This window comes from Dasypus novemcinctus, chromosome 17 (genome assembly GCF_030445035.2).
Source record: "Dasypus novemcinctus isolate mDasNov1 chromosome 17, mDasNov1.1.hap2, whole genome shotgun sequence".
Classification (NCBI taxonomy): domain Eukaryota; kingdom Metazoa; phylum Chordata; class Mammalia; order Cingulata; family Dasypodidae; genus Dasypus; species Dasypus novemcinctus.
This window is the reverse complement of record NC_080689.1, coordinates 3,203,963-3,220,517: the sequence shown is the minus strand read 5'-3', so window position 1 is coordinate 3,220,517 and position 16,555 is coordinate 3,203,963. Positions and strand designations below refer to the sequence as shown.

The 16,555-nt window shown below is 54.3% G+C and overlaps 1 protein-coding gene across 1 annotated transcript in view; it reads right to left on the bottom strand.

Moving 5' to 3' along the window:
* FER1L5 (fer-1 like family member 5) overlaps positions 1 to 14,970 on the bottom strand; it is a 46,839-nt gene extending 31,869 nt beyond the window's left edge. The window contains exons 1-9 of the mRNA XM_058278113.2: positions 14,771 to 14,970; positions 13,452 to 13,504; positions 12,980 to 13,071; positions 12,407 to 12,515; positions 11,067 to 11,118; positions 10,595 to 10,704; positions 9,634 to 9,762; positions 9,444 to 9,506; positions 8,775 to 8,825 (exon numbers count right to left, since the gene is read on the bottom strand). Of these exons, the coding sequence (XP_058134096.1) occupies positions 8,775 to 8,825; positions 9,444 to 9,506; positions 9,634 to 9,762; positions 10,595 to 10,704; positions 11,067 to 11,118; positions 12,407 to 12,515; positions 12,980 to 13,071; positions 13,452 to 13,504; positions 14,771 to 14,855 (744 nt within the window). The 5' untranslated portion in view covers positions 14,856 to 14,970. The remainder of the gene's footprint in view (positions 1 to 8,774; positions 8,826 to 9,443; positions 9,507 to 9,633; positions 9,763 to 10,594; positions 10,705 to 11,066; positions 11,119 to 12,406; positions 12,516 to 12,979; positions 13,072 to 13,451; positions 13,505 to 14,770) is intronic.
* Positions 14,971 to 16,555: the final 1,585 nt, after the last annotated feature.

The window sequence follows — 16,555 nt, the reverse complement described above, 5'->3', positions numbered from 1 at the left end:
TACCACTAGAAGTAAGAAAGAACCCTGCTTTCTTTTTTTTAATCTTTATTTTGTGCATTTAATAATTGACAATATAAACAATAATTTAAAAATAAAAAGAAAACACAGTTAACTAAAAACATACATTTCGCAAATGTACTGGATACATATAAATTTTTTTAAATCATCCAATATGTCATACAAGGTATTTGGTTCATAGTAATGCAATCGTACAGTGTTTGTCCTTTTGCATCAGGCTTGCTTTTCTCGGCACAGTGTCCTCCGTGCTCCTCCCGTTGTCATGTGCTTTACAGCTTCATTTCTTCCTACAGTGCATAACATTCCATCGTGTGAATGTGCCAGTTTGTCCATCCATTCATCGGTTGATGGACACCTGGGCTGTTTCCAACTTTTACCAGTCATAAACAATGCCACTATGAATATCACTGTGCGGATATTTGTCCTTGTCACTTCTCTGTTCTTTTGGGTATATACCCACTAGTGATATTCCTGGGTCACGTGGCAAGTCTGTATTCACCTTCCTTAGGAACTGCCAAACAGTCCTCCACAGTGGCTGTCCCCTTCTGCATTCCCACCAGCAGTGGATAAATGTTCCTGTCCTCCACATCCTCTCCAGCACTTGTAGTTCTCTGTCTTTTTAACAGTGGCCATTTTAATCGGTGTGAAATGGTACTTCATTGCAGCTTTTGATTGGCATTTCCCTATTCATTAGTGATGTTGAACATTTTTTCACGCGTTTTTTTTTGCCATTTGTATTTCTTATTTGGACAAATGTCTATTCAAGTCTTTTGTCCATTTTTAAATTAGGCCATTTGTCTCTTTATTGTTGAGTTGTAATATCTTTTTTTTTTAAAGATTTATTTTTTATTTATTTCTCTCCCCTTTCCCCCTCCCCCAGTTGCCTGCTCTCTGTGTCCATTCGCTGTGTATTCTTCTGTAACCGCTTCTATTCTTATCAGCGACACTGGGAATGTTTCTTTTTTTTGCGTCATCTTGTGTCAGCTCTCCATGTGTGCAGCACCATTCCTGGGAAGGCTGCACTTTCTTTTGTGCTGGGTGGCTCTCCTTATGGGGCGCATTCCTTGTGTGTGGGGCTTCCCTACGTGGGGACACCCCTGCGTGGCAGGGCACTCCTTGCGTGCATCAGCACTGCACATGGGCCAGCTCCACACGGGTCAAGGAGACCCGAGGTTTGAGCCGTGGACCTCCCATGTGGTAGGCGGACACCCTATCCATTGAGCCAAATCCGCTTCCCTGTAACATCTCTTTATATTAGTATATCCTGAATATTAAACCCTTATCGGACATGTGATTTCCAAATATTTTCTCCCACAGAATCGGCTGCCATCTCATACTTTTGACTAAGTCTTGTAAGGTGCAAAAGTGTTTAATCTTGAGGAGGTCCCATTTATCTATTTTGTTGTAACAACAAAAACACGTGCTTTGGGTGTAAGAACCAAAAAACCACCCCCTACTGCAAGGTCTTGAAGACGTTTCCCTTCGTTTTCTAGTTTTATGGTCCTGGCTTTTATAGTTAGGTCTTTGATGCATTTTGAGTTGATTCTTACATAGGGAGTTAGATAGGGCCCTCTTTCATTCTTTTGGTTATTGATATCCAGTTGTCCCAGCACCATTTGTTGAAAAGACTGTTTTGCCCCATTGACATTAATTTGGTAGGTTTGTCAAAAACCAGTTGACTACATAGGTGAGGCTTTATTTCTTGATTCTCAATTCTATATCTGTCTTTATGCCAGTACCATGCTGTTTTGACCACTGTAGCTTTGTAATACGTTTCAAAGTCAGGCAGTGAAATTCTTCCTAGGTCGCTTCTATTTTAGAATGCATTTGGCTATTCAGGAGCACTTTCCCTTCTAAATGAAATTGGTAATTGCCTTTTCTAAGTCTGTAAAGTAGACTGCTGGAATTTTGATTGGTTATGGCATTGAGTCTATCAATCAGTTTGGGTAAGATGGACCTCTTCACGATAGTTATTCTTCCAATCCATGAACACAGAATATCTTTCCATTTGTTTAGGTCTTTTTTATTTTTTTTTAACATTGTTTTGTAGTTTTCTGCATATAGGTCCTGTACTTCTTTGGTTAAATTAATTTCTAGTGTAAATGGAATTTCCCCCCTGATTTCCTCCTCAGATTTTTCAATACTAGATTTTTCAATAAAAACGTTACTGATTTTTGCGTGTTGATCTTATATCCTGCCACTTTGCTGAACTCATTTATTAGCTTGAGTAGCTTTGTTGTGGATACTTCAGAATTTTCTAAGTACAGGATCATGTCATCTGCAAAAAGTGAGTTTTACTTCCTCTTTTCCCATTTGAATGTCTTTATTTTTTCCTTGTCTAATTGCCCTAGCTAGTGTTGGGGACAATTGGTGCGGGCATACGCTGAGATCAGCAATACCAATGGCATGGCCGCCAGAGCGGAGCCCATTTCCTGGTTCATCTCCCTCCCTGCTCCTTTGTTCTCTGTTCCCGCCACTTCCCCCAGCAACAGCAATAGCCAATCCCTAACTGCCATCCCTCCCACTACCCCTTCCCTTCCCAAGAGTATAAATGCTTTGTTCTCGCAATAAAATTTTGCAGCTTGATCCTCACCCTGTCTCGCTGTCATTCCTCGAGTCTCCTGTCTCACCATTCTCCTCCGAGCGACCACGAGCCCCCGTTCGCAGCCCTGCAGGTCGGGGCTCATCTACTTTAACAAGCTAGAACTTCTAGTACAATATTGGATAACAGTGGCGACAGTGGGCATCCTTGTCTTGGTCCAGATCTTAGAAGGACAGCTTTCACACTTTCCCTATTGAGTATGACACTGGCTGTGGGTTTTCCATAAACGCCTTTTTTCAGGTTGAGGAATTTTCCTTCTATTCCTCCCTTTTGAAGTGTTTTATCAAAAAAGGATGCCGGATTTTGTTGAATGCCTTTTCTACATCAATTGAAATTATCATGTGTTTTTTTTTTCCTTCAATTTGTTAATGTGGTGTACTACACTGATTGACTTTCTTATGTTGAACCAAACTTGCATACCAGAAACGAATCCCACTTGGTCATGATGTATAAGTCTTATGATATGCTCTTGGATTCGATTTGCAAGTATTTTGTTGAGAATTTTCGCGTCTCAGTTCATAGAGAGATTGGTCTGTAATTTTCGTTTTTTGTAGTATCTTCATCTGGCTTTGGTATTAGGGTGATGATGGCATCATAAAATGTGTTGGGTAATTTTCCCTCTTCTTCAATTTTTTGGAAGAATTTAAATAGGATTGCTCTTTAATTCTTTTTGAAATCCTTGGTAGAATTCACCCGTGAAGCCACCTGGTCCTGGACTTTTCTTTGCTGGGAGATTTTTGATGAAGGATTCAACTTCTTTAAATGTGATTGGTTTGTTAAGTTTTTGTATTTCTCGTAGCGTCAGTGTAGGTTGGTTGTGCATGTTGAGGAATTTTCCATTTCATCCAGATTGTCTAGTTTGTTGGCATACCGTTTCTCATAATATTCTCTTATGATCCTTTTTATTTCTGTGGGTCAGTTGTAACTTCCCCCCTTTCATTTGATTGTATTTATTTGCATCTTCTCTCTTTTTTTCTTAGTTACTCTAGCCTAGGGGTTTGTCAATTTTATTGATCTTCTCAAAGAACCAGCTTTGGTTTTGTTGATTTTTTCTATTTCTTTGTTCTAAATTTCATTTATTTCTGCTCTAATCTTTATCTTTTCTTTCTGCTTACTTTGGAATTGATTTGCTGTTCTTTTTCTAGTTTCTCTAGTTTAGTTAAATCTTTGAATTTAGCTCTTTCTTCTCTTTTTTTATCCCCTCCCTCTTGTGGCTTGCCTGCTATCTGCTCTCTGTGTCCATTAGCTGTGCATTCTTCTGTGCCTATATTTATTTAATTAATTTTTTAAAATTTAACAACCACCCCACCAGGGCTTGCTGGTTGTTTTTGCTCTCTGTGTCCATTCGCTGCGCGCTCTTCTGTGTTTTCACTTGTCTCCCTTTTTGTTGCGTCACCTTGCTGAGTCAGCACTCCACAGCACTTGTGGGCCAGGCGACTCTTCGAAGCAAGTGGGCGAGCCTGCCTTCACAAGGAGGCCCCGGGATGCGAACCCAGGGCTTCCCACGTGGTAGACGGGAGCCCAGCTGATGGAGCCACAGCCGCTTACCCTCTTCTTTTTTAATACAGGCATTTAGTGCTGTAACTTTCCCTCTCAAGGCTGCCTTCACTGTATCCCATAAGATTTGGTAAGTTGTGTTCTCATTCATTTGTCTCAAAATATTTACTGATTTCACTCGCAATTTCTTTTTTGACCTACTGATTACTTAAGAGTGTGTTGTTCAGCCTATACACATTTGTGAATTTTCCTCTTTCCTATTATTTCCTGTTTCATTCCATTATGATCTGAGAAGATGCTTTGTATAATTTCAATCTTTTTAAGAAAGTGCAGCCTGCCCAGGAATGGCGCCGCCCACACTTCCCGTGCCGCTGACAACAACAGAAGCGGACAAAGAAACAAGACGCAGCAAATAGACACAGAGAACAGACAACCGGGGGAGGGGGGGAATTAAATAAATAAATAAATCTTTTTTTTTTTTAATTTCAATCTTTTTATATTTATCGAGAGCTGCATTGTGCCCTAACATGTGGTCTATCCTGGAGGAAGATCCAGGGGCACCTGAGAGAATGTAGAACCTGCTGAGTTTGGATGTCGTGTTCTGTATATGCCTGATAGGTCTAGCTCATTTGTCATATTGTTCAAGTTCTCTGTTTCCTTGTTGCTCTTCTGTCTAGTTATTCTGTCTAAAGATGTGAGTGGGGTGTTGAAGTCTTCAGCGATTATTGTAGAGACGTCGGTTTCTTCCTTCAGTTTTGTCAGAGGTTGCTTCATGTATTTGGGGCACCTGGTTAGGTGCATAGATATTTATGACTGTTATATCTTTCTGGTGGATTGTCCCTTTTATTAATATATAATGGCCTTTGGTATCTCTTATAACTTTTTTGCATTTAAAGTCTGTTTGGTCCGATATTAGATACTCCTGCTTTTTTTTGGTTACTTTGCATGTGGAGTGTCTTTTTCCAACCTTTCACTTTCAGCCGATTTGTATTCCTGGGTCTAAGGTGAGTCTCTTGTAAGCAGCATATGGATGGCTCATGGTTTTTTTTAATCCATTATCAGCCTGTATCTTTTGATTGGGGAGTTTATTCCATTCACATTCAATGATATTACTGTAAATGCATTATTTACTTCCACCATTTTATTCTTTGGTTTTCATATATCACATCATATTTTTGTCTGTCTTTTTTACTCCTTTGGTTATCCTTTCTGCTGTTCTTTCTTCTATACTCTCCTCCACACCTCTCTCGCCTGTCTTTTTACTTCAGGTTCTAAGGCTTCCTTTAATATTTCCTGCAAAGGGGGATTCTTTTTTTGCAAACTCTCTTAGTTTCTATTTATTTGTGAGTATTTTACACTCACCTTCATATTTGAAGGACAGTTTTGCTGGATAAAGAATTCTCGGCTGGCAGTTTTTCTTTCTGTATCCTAATTGTATCATACCCCTGTCTTCTCACCTCCATGAGGAGAAATCCATGCTAAGTCTTCCTGAGCATCCCGTGTATGTGACAGTTTGCTTCTCTCTTGCTTCTCTTTAAATTTTCACTTTATCTTTGACATTCAGCATTCTGAGTAGCATGTATCTTGGAGTAGGTCTATTTGGATTTATCCTGATCGGGGTAAGGTGCACTTCTTGGACATATAAGTTCATTTGTTTCATGAGAGCTGGGAAATTTTCAGCTATTATTTTCTCAAATGCTCTTTCTGCCCCTTTTTGCTTCTCTTCTCCTTCTGGAACTCCCATGACACATACATTGTTGTGTTCCGTGGTGTCATTCAACTCTCTGAGCCCCTGGTCATTTTTTCCCCCCATTCTTTTCTCTCTACAATTTCAGCTGTTCTGTCTTCAGTATCATTTGTTCTTTCTTCTATCATTTCAAGTCCAGTCTCGTATGCTTCTAATGTGATTTTTATCTCACCTTTTGTTTCTTTCATTCCCACAAGCCCTGTTACTTTTCTGTTAAGGATTTCAAATTCTTCTCTGTACTCACTCAATGTCTTCTTTTTTTTAAAGATTTATTTATTTCTCTCCCCTCCCCCCCCCGAGTTGACTGTTCTCTGTGTCCATTTTGCTGCGTGTTCTTTTTGTCCACGTCTGTTGTCAGCAGCACGGGAATCTGTGTTTCTTTCTGTTGTGTCATCTTGTTGTGTCAGCTCTCCGTGTGTGCGGCACCATTCCTGAGCAGGTTGCACTTTCTTTCACACTGGGTGACTCTCCTTATGGGGCGCACTCCTTGCGTGTGGGGCTCCCCTACGCGAGGGACACCCCTGCGTGGCAGGGCACTCCTTGCACGCACCAGCACTGCATGTGGGCCAGCTGCACACGGGTCAAGGAGGCCCTGGGTTTGAACCGCAGACCTCCCATGTGGTAGGCGGACTCCCTAGCCACTGGGCCAAGTCCACTTCCCACTCAATGTCTTCTTGATGTCATTTATCTCTTTGACCATATTGTCTTTGAACTCATTAATTTGATTTTGTTAATTTGTGCACATCTCGCTGATCAGTTCTCAAATTCTGCTTGTTTTCTGGGGCTCTGACATATTCCTTTTCTTGGGCCATGTTTTCTATTTTCTTAGTATGGCTCATAATTTCTTATTGATATCTAGGCAGCTGATTAGTATGTAGCTTACTCAGATGTTCAATTCCTTTCTCTTTTGTAGGATTTAGTGGCAGGAGGCTGTATGTTACCACTGCTCTTTGATTCTTGGCTTGACTTGGATTGTTAGAATTGTCCCTGCTGGTTGCTCTGAACTGGGCTCTGGACACAGTAAGTGGTTGAAGACCCCTTCCTAGGGCCTTGGGGAGGGAGGCTATAGAGGCCTGAAAAAGCCTTTTCTACTTTTTAATGTTCTCATGTACACCTCCTTGGTCTGCCAGCGCTTTTGGCAGTTCTCAGTTCAATGCCTGGTGGAGTGTATTTGTTTTAATACAGACAGGGTCAATGTGATAGAGCTTCCTGCCTAGAGGCTAGGAGCCTTGTAATTCAAACTTCCTCTGAGACAGTTCTCCAGCCTTCCCTGGGAGCTCCCGCCCCTTTCCCAGGTAGGATATACCTCCACTCCCCTCTGAGTGCTCAAAAATCAGTCCCAGTTAGTAGAGAACATTGGAAGGATCGTTTATCTTTAGCCCCTTGCCGGCTCCAAGGCAAACAACGGTGCAGCCTTCCAGGCCAGGTGGTACACAGCAGACCAGACTTGTGGGTCAAAAGCTGAGTCAGGGGAAGTGGACACGGCTCAACTGATACAACATACCATACGGAGGGTCCAGGGTTCGATACCCAGGGCCTCCTGACCCGTGCGGTGAGCTGGCCCATGCACGGTGCTGCCGTGCACAAGGAGTGCCCTGCCACGCAGGGGTGTCCCCTGCATAGGAGAGCCCCACGCGCAAGGAGAGCCGCCCCATGTGAAAAAAGTTCAGCCTGCCCAGGAGTGGTGCTGACACATGGAGAGCTGACACTGCAAGATGACGCAACAAAAAGAGACACAGATTCCTTGTGCCACTGACAAGAATACAGGCGGACACAGGAGAACACACAGCGAATGGACACAGAGAGCAGACAACTGGGGGGAAGGGGAGAGAAATAAATAAAAAATAAATCTTAAAAAAAAAAAAGAAGCTGAGTCAGGCTTAGGCCATGTCCCTCTCTCTCCCCTGTCCTGGGGTGGTGGGTCCCTGGAGCCCCCTTTGTCTGTGGCCACAGTCCCAGGGGCCCGAGTACTCTAACGTGTCTGCAGTATGGGGAGGGTGCCGGCAGCAGCTGCTGGTTTCAGCTCGCAGCCCTGGCCTCGAGGGTCCCTCCTCTGTCGCTCTCTCCTCTGGGTGGTGCCCAGCCTTCGCCTGGTGTTAAAGCCTAGAAAGTCTTTTCTAGGCTCTTTCAGCCTGTCCTCTAGCTATTTTTCTGGAGGAGAAGAGAGTCCTGTGTCTTTCCAGTCTGCTGTCTTTCCGGAATCCTCAAACCTTGCTTTCATTTGTCTCAAGTCTGTCGCTCCCAAGGCTACCAGGTGTAGCACATCAGGTACTGGATGCCCAGGTAAATGTGAATTTCAGATAAACAATGAGTGCTTTTTTAGTATAAATATGTCGCATGTAATACTGGGTGGGGAAACACGCTTTTTGGGATTTACTTATATTTCAAAAAGTATGTGTTGCTTATCTAAGATTCACGTTTAACTGGGAGTCCTGCGTTTAATCCGGCAGCCCCTTCCTCAGTCTTCCCAGATCCCAGGAATCTTCATTTAGGGCATCCTCTTCTCTCAGCCTGCATCTTGCCAGAGGGAAGCTTTTTGCTCTGTCCTCATGGGCGGCCACTCTTCTCTGGGGTCTCCACCTCCCAGCTCGGCCTTTTCGGGATCTGGTTCTTTTTCTACCTTCCTGGCAGCAGGTGTCTGAAGGGGGTCCCCGGTACCACTGGGGTGAGGGGTTCGACTTTAATGTCGTGCATGTTAATCCTCATGACGGCCCCGCGATTGTGGATATTATTATCCCCATTTTACAGACGAGGAGCTAGAGCTCTCGCAAGTCACCCAGTTGGCAAGTGCTCCACATGTGCAGTTTTCAGGCACAAGTATCCGAGCCCTTCCCCCAGACGCTGGGGCCCGGGGCCCGGGGCCCAGGGCGGGCTTCTAGAACTGTGTCCCCAGAGGCCCCGCGCGCTCACCTGGAACCTCCCGATCTCCTTGCTGGGCCGTATCCCCAGGTAGTTCACCACCTGCAGGGGTGTTTCCAGAAAGACTTCAGTTACCCAGCACCCCGCTCACCCCCTCCGCCACGGGGTTGGGGGGAGCGTGTGCGGGACCCTCTGGGATTTTCTGAGCGCTCACTGACGGCCGGGCCTTTGAGCGGAGGTGTTCTCGTTGAATTCTGAGGGACCCGTAAGATTCGGATTTTTCTTTGCATTTGGACCAACGGGGAAACTGAGGCTCAGAGAAGCCAGGCCGGCGCTGAGCGAGGCCTGCTCTCGGCTCGCTCCGCCACGTGCTCTTCTGGTGGTTCCCTGAGCGTCTACCTCAGGAGCCGTGTTGGGAGCTCAGTAGGCGCCCACTGAGTACGCGCTAGCCACGGTTACGGGTCAGAGAATGGAGTGTCCCGGGGGTGGGGTCCTTGGCTACGTGGGAAGGGGCTGCCTTGCCCACCTCTGTGCCCAGCTCAGAGCCTGCCCACTGGCACCCTGGATGGACAGATGGGCGGATGGACGGATGGACAGATGGGGAGACCCTGGGCTGCCAGGGATGGGAGCGACGATGTGACGCGAGCGTGCCCTCGGGGTGGGGGCTGGGGCCGGCCGAGCGAGAGGACCAGGGGACCGGGGGCCGGTCTGGCTCTTCACCTGGATCAAGATGGTCTCATCAAAGAACTTTGCAGGAACCTCACGAAAATTCTGGAAGAAAGTCTGAGAGAGAGAGAAGGGGGGTCGGGCCGGGCGGGGGTCTCTCCCGCCTCGCGCCCAAGGCCTCGGGAGCGCATGGCGGCGGGGGGGGGGAGCCAGCTCGCCCCGGGGGGGGAGGGGGCGCGCCCACCTCGTTGAAGAAAGGGCTGTTCCCGGTCTTGATGCGCGTGTGGTGCTCGTGCCGGCCGATGTACACGCGCACCACCGGCTTCAGATTGTTGCCCATCAGCTGGCGGCCCTCGAGGACCCGGACGCGGACCTGCAGGGCGGTGTCCTTGGGGGCTCCCTCCGGCCGGGGGCCTGTCCTCTCGGGGGCGGACGGAGCGCGGACACGCGCGGAGGCCCCGACCCCTCCCGGCCCCTCGCCCAGGAACGGGCCCCCGCTGCGGCTTCCCGGGACGCTGGGGCGGGGCGCGCTTGGGGGCTCTGGGGCCCGCCAGGCCCCGGAGGGCGCTCGGGTTTCGTCCCCAGGACGCCTGGGGCCTCGGACGTGGGCGCGTGGCCCGAGGACAGCGACGCCCGTGCAAGCGCTCGTTGGCCAGGGAATGGGCCGGAGGAGGCGCGTGGCCCAGGGACGCGGTGGCGGGGGCCAGCCACGGGAGTGGGCCTGGCCGGGAGGCCAGCGGCCAGTGGGTCAGCCAGTGGTGAGAGCCCGGACGTGGCCGTTGACCGGACAGAAGCAGGGGGTGGGCCGGGCAAGTGGCCGGCGGGGGAGCGGGCAGAGCCGTGGCAGGCAGGCCGGGTGGCAGGCTCGAGGGCAGGGGGCAGTGGGGGACTGCGGAATTCCCAGCGGAATCCACGCGCAGTGGCCGGAGGCCCCGGGGCGCCACTCGCCGCCTCCCGCGCAGCTGTTGAGTTTCGCACACGCCTCGCCTGGCCCTTCAAGGAATCCCGGGCTCCTGGCGGGCAGGGCCCCTGCCACCCGCCCCTGAGGCTCTGCCCAGGGCCCCCAACTGCCCCGCGGAGCTGTCTCCAGGTGCAGCCGGGATGCCCCCAGTCCGCAGCTCCGACGCCCCGCTTGGCTCTGTGGAGGGGAGGGGACGGCCTGGCGATGGCCGGGTCACGCGGGCTTTCGCCCCAGAGGCCCTCACCTGAAAGTCCTGCGGCTTGGAGGACAGAGGGCTGTGCGGGGCGGCGCGGGTACCCAGCAGCCTCTGCCTTGCCAGCTCCCTCGCAGCTGCGCCCAGGACGTCATCATACCCTGGGGAAGGGGCGGGCGCCCAGGAGGTTTCGCGGCTTTGCCCCCTTCCGTCCTTCCAGCCTCGCTGACCACCCCTGGCCGGCACGGCCGAGAGGCCCTGGCAGGGCACGGGCCCCCCAGACCGTCCCCGTGGGCCCCTCGCCCTCAGTGACCCCCCCACCCAGGGCCCTTGGAAATGGCCCCCGCGCCTCCCTCTGCAGCCGGGGGAGGCCGCGCCTTCCCCTGGGGGTGACGAGGGGCCACACTGAGGAGCGGGCTCTCGGCCCCCGGAGCTCCTGGGCGTCCCCTGTGGCCCCTGTGTTTCCCGGGGAGGGGGCTCGGAGGCCCTCGCGAGCCCTTCAGCCCTGCGGGGAGGGCCGTACCTGCCTTGATTTCCTGGTCGGTCGTGTGGGCCAGCTGCAAGGTGACGGTGCACTGCAGGGCAGAGCCCGGGCCGTGAGCCAGGAGCCAGCACCTCGACCTGGCCAGCCCGGGTGGGGGGCAACGGCGGCCGCGGGGGAAGGCCACACCTTGGGGGCAGCACCGTCCGTGGTGGACAGAGCTTCTAGGCTGGTGGAGCGAGGGCTCGGGGTCCCCGCGGAGGGAATTTGGGGAATAAAGGAGCCCGTGGGGGGGGCAGGAGAGGACGGAGGCGGGGGCAGGAGAGGACGGTGACACCAGCAGCTCCTCCCCCAGCCCAGCGCCCCCGCCCTTGTGGGGACCCCTGCCAAGCCCTCCCCGTCCAAGAGCTCGTGCCCCCCGTCAAGCCTGCACTTTGCGTCACCAGAACGTGCCCCAAACACCTGCTACATGTCTAGAAGACACTGCAAGGCCCCGCGGCCACACCTGCCCACGCCCCATGCCCCCGCCTCCCCCCCCGACCACACCACCTCGTTCTCCTGCCTCCTGCACACCCACTTATGACTCTGCCTGGGACCGCCCCTTTCTTGTCCGCTGGGGCGACTCAGGGGCCTCAAGACTCCGCTTGATGGAAGCGGACTTGGCGCAGTGGTGAGGACGTCTGTCTACCACAGGGGAGGTCCGCGGTTCAACCCCGGGCCTCCTTGCCCCGTGTGGAGCTGGCCCATGCGCAGGGCTGATGCGCGCAAGGAGTGCCCTGCCACGCAGGGGTGTCCCCCGCGTAGGGGAGCCCCACGCGCAAGGAGTGCGCCCCATAAGGAGAGCCGCCCAGCGCGAAAGAAAGTGCAGCCTGCCCAGGAATGGCGCCACCCACACGGAGAGCTGACACAGCAAGATGACGCAACGGAAAGAAGCACAGATTCCCTGTGCCACTGACAAGAACGCAAGCGGACAAAGAAGTTCACACAGTGAATGGACACAGAGAGCAGACAACTGGGGCGGGGGGAGAAATAAATGAAAAAATAAATCTTAAAAAAAAGACTCCGCTTGAACGCCACCTCCTCCCCCAGCCTTCCGGAACCTTCAGGTGGAATGGTCCTCTCTCCTGGCCCCCACCGACCTGGCCTGGCCCAGCCGTGCCCACAGGCGCGGGAGCCGTCGTCGCCGTGAGCGACCCTCATCCACCCCGGGCTGCCCTCGGTTCCGTAGCCCGGGGGCTGGCACCAGCGGGTGGCGGGGGAACCCGTCGAGAGGGACGGACGGGGGCGGACGGGGGCGGACGGCGGTGGACGGCGGTGGACGGCGGTGGGGGGGCGGGCGGCCGGGGCGCTCCCCTGTCTCCCCCCCCCGCGGCGCGACTCACGTCCGTGGGCTTCATGGCGTGGTTGAGCAGGGTCAGCTCCTTCACGTGCAGCACCTCGCCCGGCTGCTCCACCAGCGGCTTGAGCAGGACGGTGGCCAGGCCCATGAACCTGCGGGGACGGGGCCGGTTCTCCGCGGGCCCGGGGGTCACCCCGGGGCGCGAGGCGCGGGGAAGGCAGGAGGCGGGGCGCCCGGGCCGCAGGGCCCCCCCGGGCAGCGGCCGCCGCGGCTCCTGTCCCGCCCGCACCTCCTCCCCAGCCTCGGATGCGCCACGCGCTGAGCGGGAACCGGGCCCGGGGACAGCCGACTGGGCCTCAGCCAGGGCCCCGGCCTGGGAATCGTGACCGGGCACCGCAGGGGGGGCCGCAGTGGGCGGCGGGCCGGGGAGGCTCTAGAAGGGGGGGGACGCGCCTCCGCGGCTTCAGGCCTGGCCGGGGCTCGGGGTTCCCGGGCCGAGCACGCCCGCCTCAGGCCCTCTCTCTCGAGGTGAGCGCCTCCCTGTAGGTTCTGTTCCTGCCTCCCCGTGAGCCATGGTTTGGGGACAAGGGACACGGCCTGCCGCTCTCGGCCTCACCTCTCCGACTTTTTGGCGCTCACGTCTCGGAGGATGAGCTGCAGGAAGGCATCTTCTTCCAGGGGCCGTGTCCAGAGGTACCAGATCAGCGTCTGGGGGGCACAGAGAGCGCCTTTCTCCTCCTGCCCGGCCGTCCCCGGGGACACGCGGGGGGGGGGGGGGGGGCAGGCACGGCTGGCCCCGCCTGGCCCCGAAGCCGAGAACCCGCCCTCCCACCTCATTTCCCAAGGAGGTGGCATCTGCCACCTGTCCCGAGGCGCAGGCTCCCGCCCGGGCTCCACTGAGACTGCACGGGGGGCTTGGCCTGCACCCCCAGCCTCCGGGAGCTCGGGAGGGCCTGGGGGGGCACGTCCCGCCCCGGTGCAGAGAGGGGAGCAGCTGCGGGCAGGGCGGGCGCGGGGGCTGCTCCAGGGCCGGGCGGCCGCTCGTGGGCGCCTGCCGCGCCGGGCCGCAGGTCCTCGGGCGGACGTGCCTCGTTCCACACGGGGTTGTTGCCTTCCACCACGCGCGTCCTCTTCTTGATATCTGGAAGGACCGAGAGGGGGCGTCCGCGCTGAGGGGCACGGCCGCGCCCTTTCTCTCCCGGTGTGGCGCCGTGCCCCCGTGCTCATCTCTCGAGGGTCGCCGTGACCCGGTGGGGTGGATGATGTTCAGCTCCCACGTGGCCCGTTCACCCCCGGGTGCCAGGCCTGGGGGATCTGCTGCCAGGGCCCGAGCGGAGCTAAGGGGGCCGTGCCCACGGCCAGGCGGTCCTGGAGGGTCTGCTTGCTCTCCTCGCCCTCCAGCCCGGCCCCCAGTCCCCTGCTGCACGGTGACCGACTCTGAAATGCCCACTGGGCCGGGGGCGCCCCTCTCCCGCCGCCCCAATCCCCCCTCCGTCCCCACCCCCCTGCTGCGGGCCTCGAGGTCAGCCTGGGAAGGAACGCGCCCTGCTGGGTGCCGGGCTCTTGGGGAGGAGCCCAGAAGGCTGGAGGGAGAAGGACCAAGGGAAGAAGAAATGTCAGGCGCCAGCCCACAGTCGCCGGGATCTGGGGGGAACCGTGGGGATCCCAGGATTCTGGGTTTGGGGCACCCCCTATTCCTGGAAGGAGAAAGATGGTGAGCTCGGCGGGGGATCAGGGAGAGGGGCTGAGTGGCCAGCGCCCCACGGACGGAACACGAGCCACCCCCTCCGGCCTGCCAGCTGGGGGGGGGCAACACGCGTGGCCTGCGAGCCCAGAGGTGGTCACGTGCGGCCAGCGGTGTCCCCCAGGCCGTGGCCCGGCCCCCCCCAGGCTTCCCGGGACCAGCCCTCCCACCGCACGTCCCCGAGGGCCCCGGTCTCCGGGTCCCCCCCCTGCACCCCCATCTCTGCAGGCGCCTCGCCGGGTCCCTCCGGGGCTGCGCCTCCGCGGCTCCTGGCTGAGTGGCTGTGCTCCTCTGCCCGCGCTTCCTTTTCCTTATCTATAAACCAGGTGACCCCGCCTGCCTCCTCTGCCTCCCGGGCGGGTGGCGGTGAGGATTAAGGACACCTGCTTTGTGACAGGGCCCTGTCGGGGGCGCCGGGGGCCCTGGCGAGGCATTACTAGAGCCGACTCCAGGCCGGCGCTCAGGGTTTCCTTTAAAGTCCTCGGCTCACTCCTGAGCAGGGGCTTTTCAGCCTTTAGACCACAGTTTTAGCAGGGGGAGCCCTCTCCCCATTTTCTTCCTAAGAGGAATCCTCTCGAGAAATGTGGGACGTTTGAAGAGCGGGGCGGGCCAGCCTGTCCCCGCGTGTCGCGCGGCACCTGCTGCCGTCACCTGCTCTCTCACCTCTGAAGTAGAAGGTCACGGAGGGGCTGGGGGGCGGGCTGAGGGGCGGGTAGATCCAGGCGGACTCCATGAGAAGTCGCAGCATGGCGCCCTGCTCTGTGGCCCCCTCTGTGGCCTCCTCCTCTGTGGCCTCCTCCTCGCATCCGCAGAGCCACGGCTTCCGGCTCAGAGCGCCTCGGTCCAAGGCTTCCCGGGCTAGTGGGGTGGTGGAGCCTTGTGCCCGTTGCTTAGCAACAGAGACGATGTCACAAAGAGGGCGGCTCTTGGTGCTGGGGAGGGGTATGTGGAAGGGCACCTACAACCGCGAGCGGGAGAGTCCCATCCACCAGCCGCGTGGGACCTAAGCCCCTCTCGATATGAAGGTGGAGTGGACATCGCCATCCCAGAGTTCACAGGATGGAGGAATGAAATATGGATTAGAGTGGACTTGCTGGCATTCTGCTTTAGAACTGCTGTGACTCGAGCAATGGAAGAAATTGTGGCATTGGTGTGGAGACAGTGGCCATGGTGGCTGCTGGGTGTGGGGAATGGGAGGAAGAGATGAGATGTGGAGGCGTTTTCGGGACTCAGAGTTGTCCTGGGTGGTGCTGCAGGAACAGTTACTGGACATTGTATGTCCTCCCATGGCCCACTGGGTGGACTGTGGGAGAGTGTGGGCTATGGTGTGGACCATTGACCATGAGGTGCAGTGGTGCTCAGAGATGTATTCACCAAATCCAATGAAGGTCTCATGATGATGGAGGAGATTGTTACTATGGGGGGAGTAGTGGGGTGAGGGGGGTGGGGGGTATATTGGGACCTCATATTTTTTGAATGTAATATTAAAAAAATAAAGACAAAAAAATATATATAACAGGTTCTCACATAGCCCACACCCCCTCCCCCCACTCCTCCCACATCAACAACCTCTCTCATCATTGTGGCACCTTCACTGCATCTGGTGAACACATCTTGGAGCACTGCTGCACTGCATGGATAATAGTTTACACTGTAGTTTACACTCTCCCCCAGTCCATTCAGTGGGTTCTGGCAGGATATATAATGTCCAGCATCCGTCCCTGCAATATCATTCAGGACAACTCCAAGCCCTGAAAATGCCCCCATATCACAGCTCTTCCTCCCTTTCCCTGCCCTCAGCAACTCCCGTGGCCACTGTCTCCGCATCAATGCCACAATTTCTTCCATTGCTCGAGTCACAGCAGTTCTAATCACAATAGTTCATGAATAGAATATCAGTAAGTCCACTCTCATCCATATTCTATTCCTCCATCCTGTGGACCTTGGAATGCTTGTGTCCACTCCACATCTATATCAAGAGGGGGCTTAGATTCCACATGGATGCTGGATGCAATCCTCCTGCTTTCAGTTGTAGGCACTCTTGGCTCCCTGGTGTGGTGGTTGACATTCTTCAACTTCATGTTAGCTGAGTGGGGCAAGTTCAATAAACCAGAGTGTAGGCGCTGAAGTCTGTTGAGGCTCAGGGCCTGGCTATCACATGGTCAGTCCAGAGATTCAGATCCCCTGGGTATACACTAAACCCCAGCACCAACTACAGTTCCAGTAAAAGTAACAGGAGAGGCTTGTGAACAAAGATCACATCTGAGTCCAGCTCCATCACACAGAAACACCAACTCCAAAGTAGGGCCAACTGGCGTGGCACTGAACTTCATCTGCCATGACCATAGAACCTGTGGGACTCTGTAGCCCTCAGAAGAACCAATACCTGGGGTTGTATCTACTTTATCTGTCTCTGGGGCTCTGCTCAGGTGTGCATAAGGGCAACCC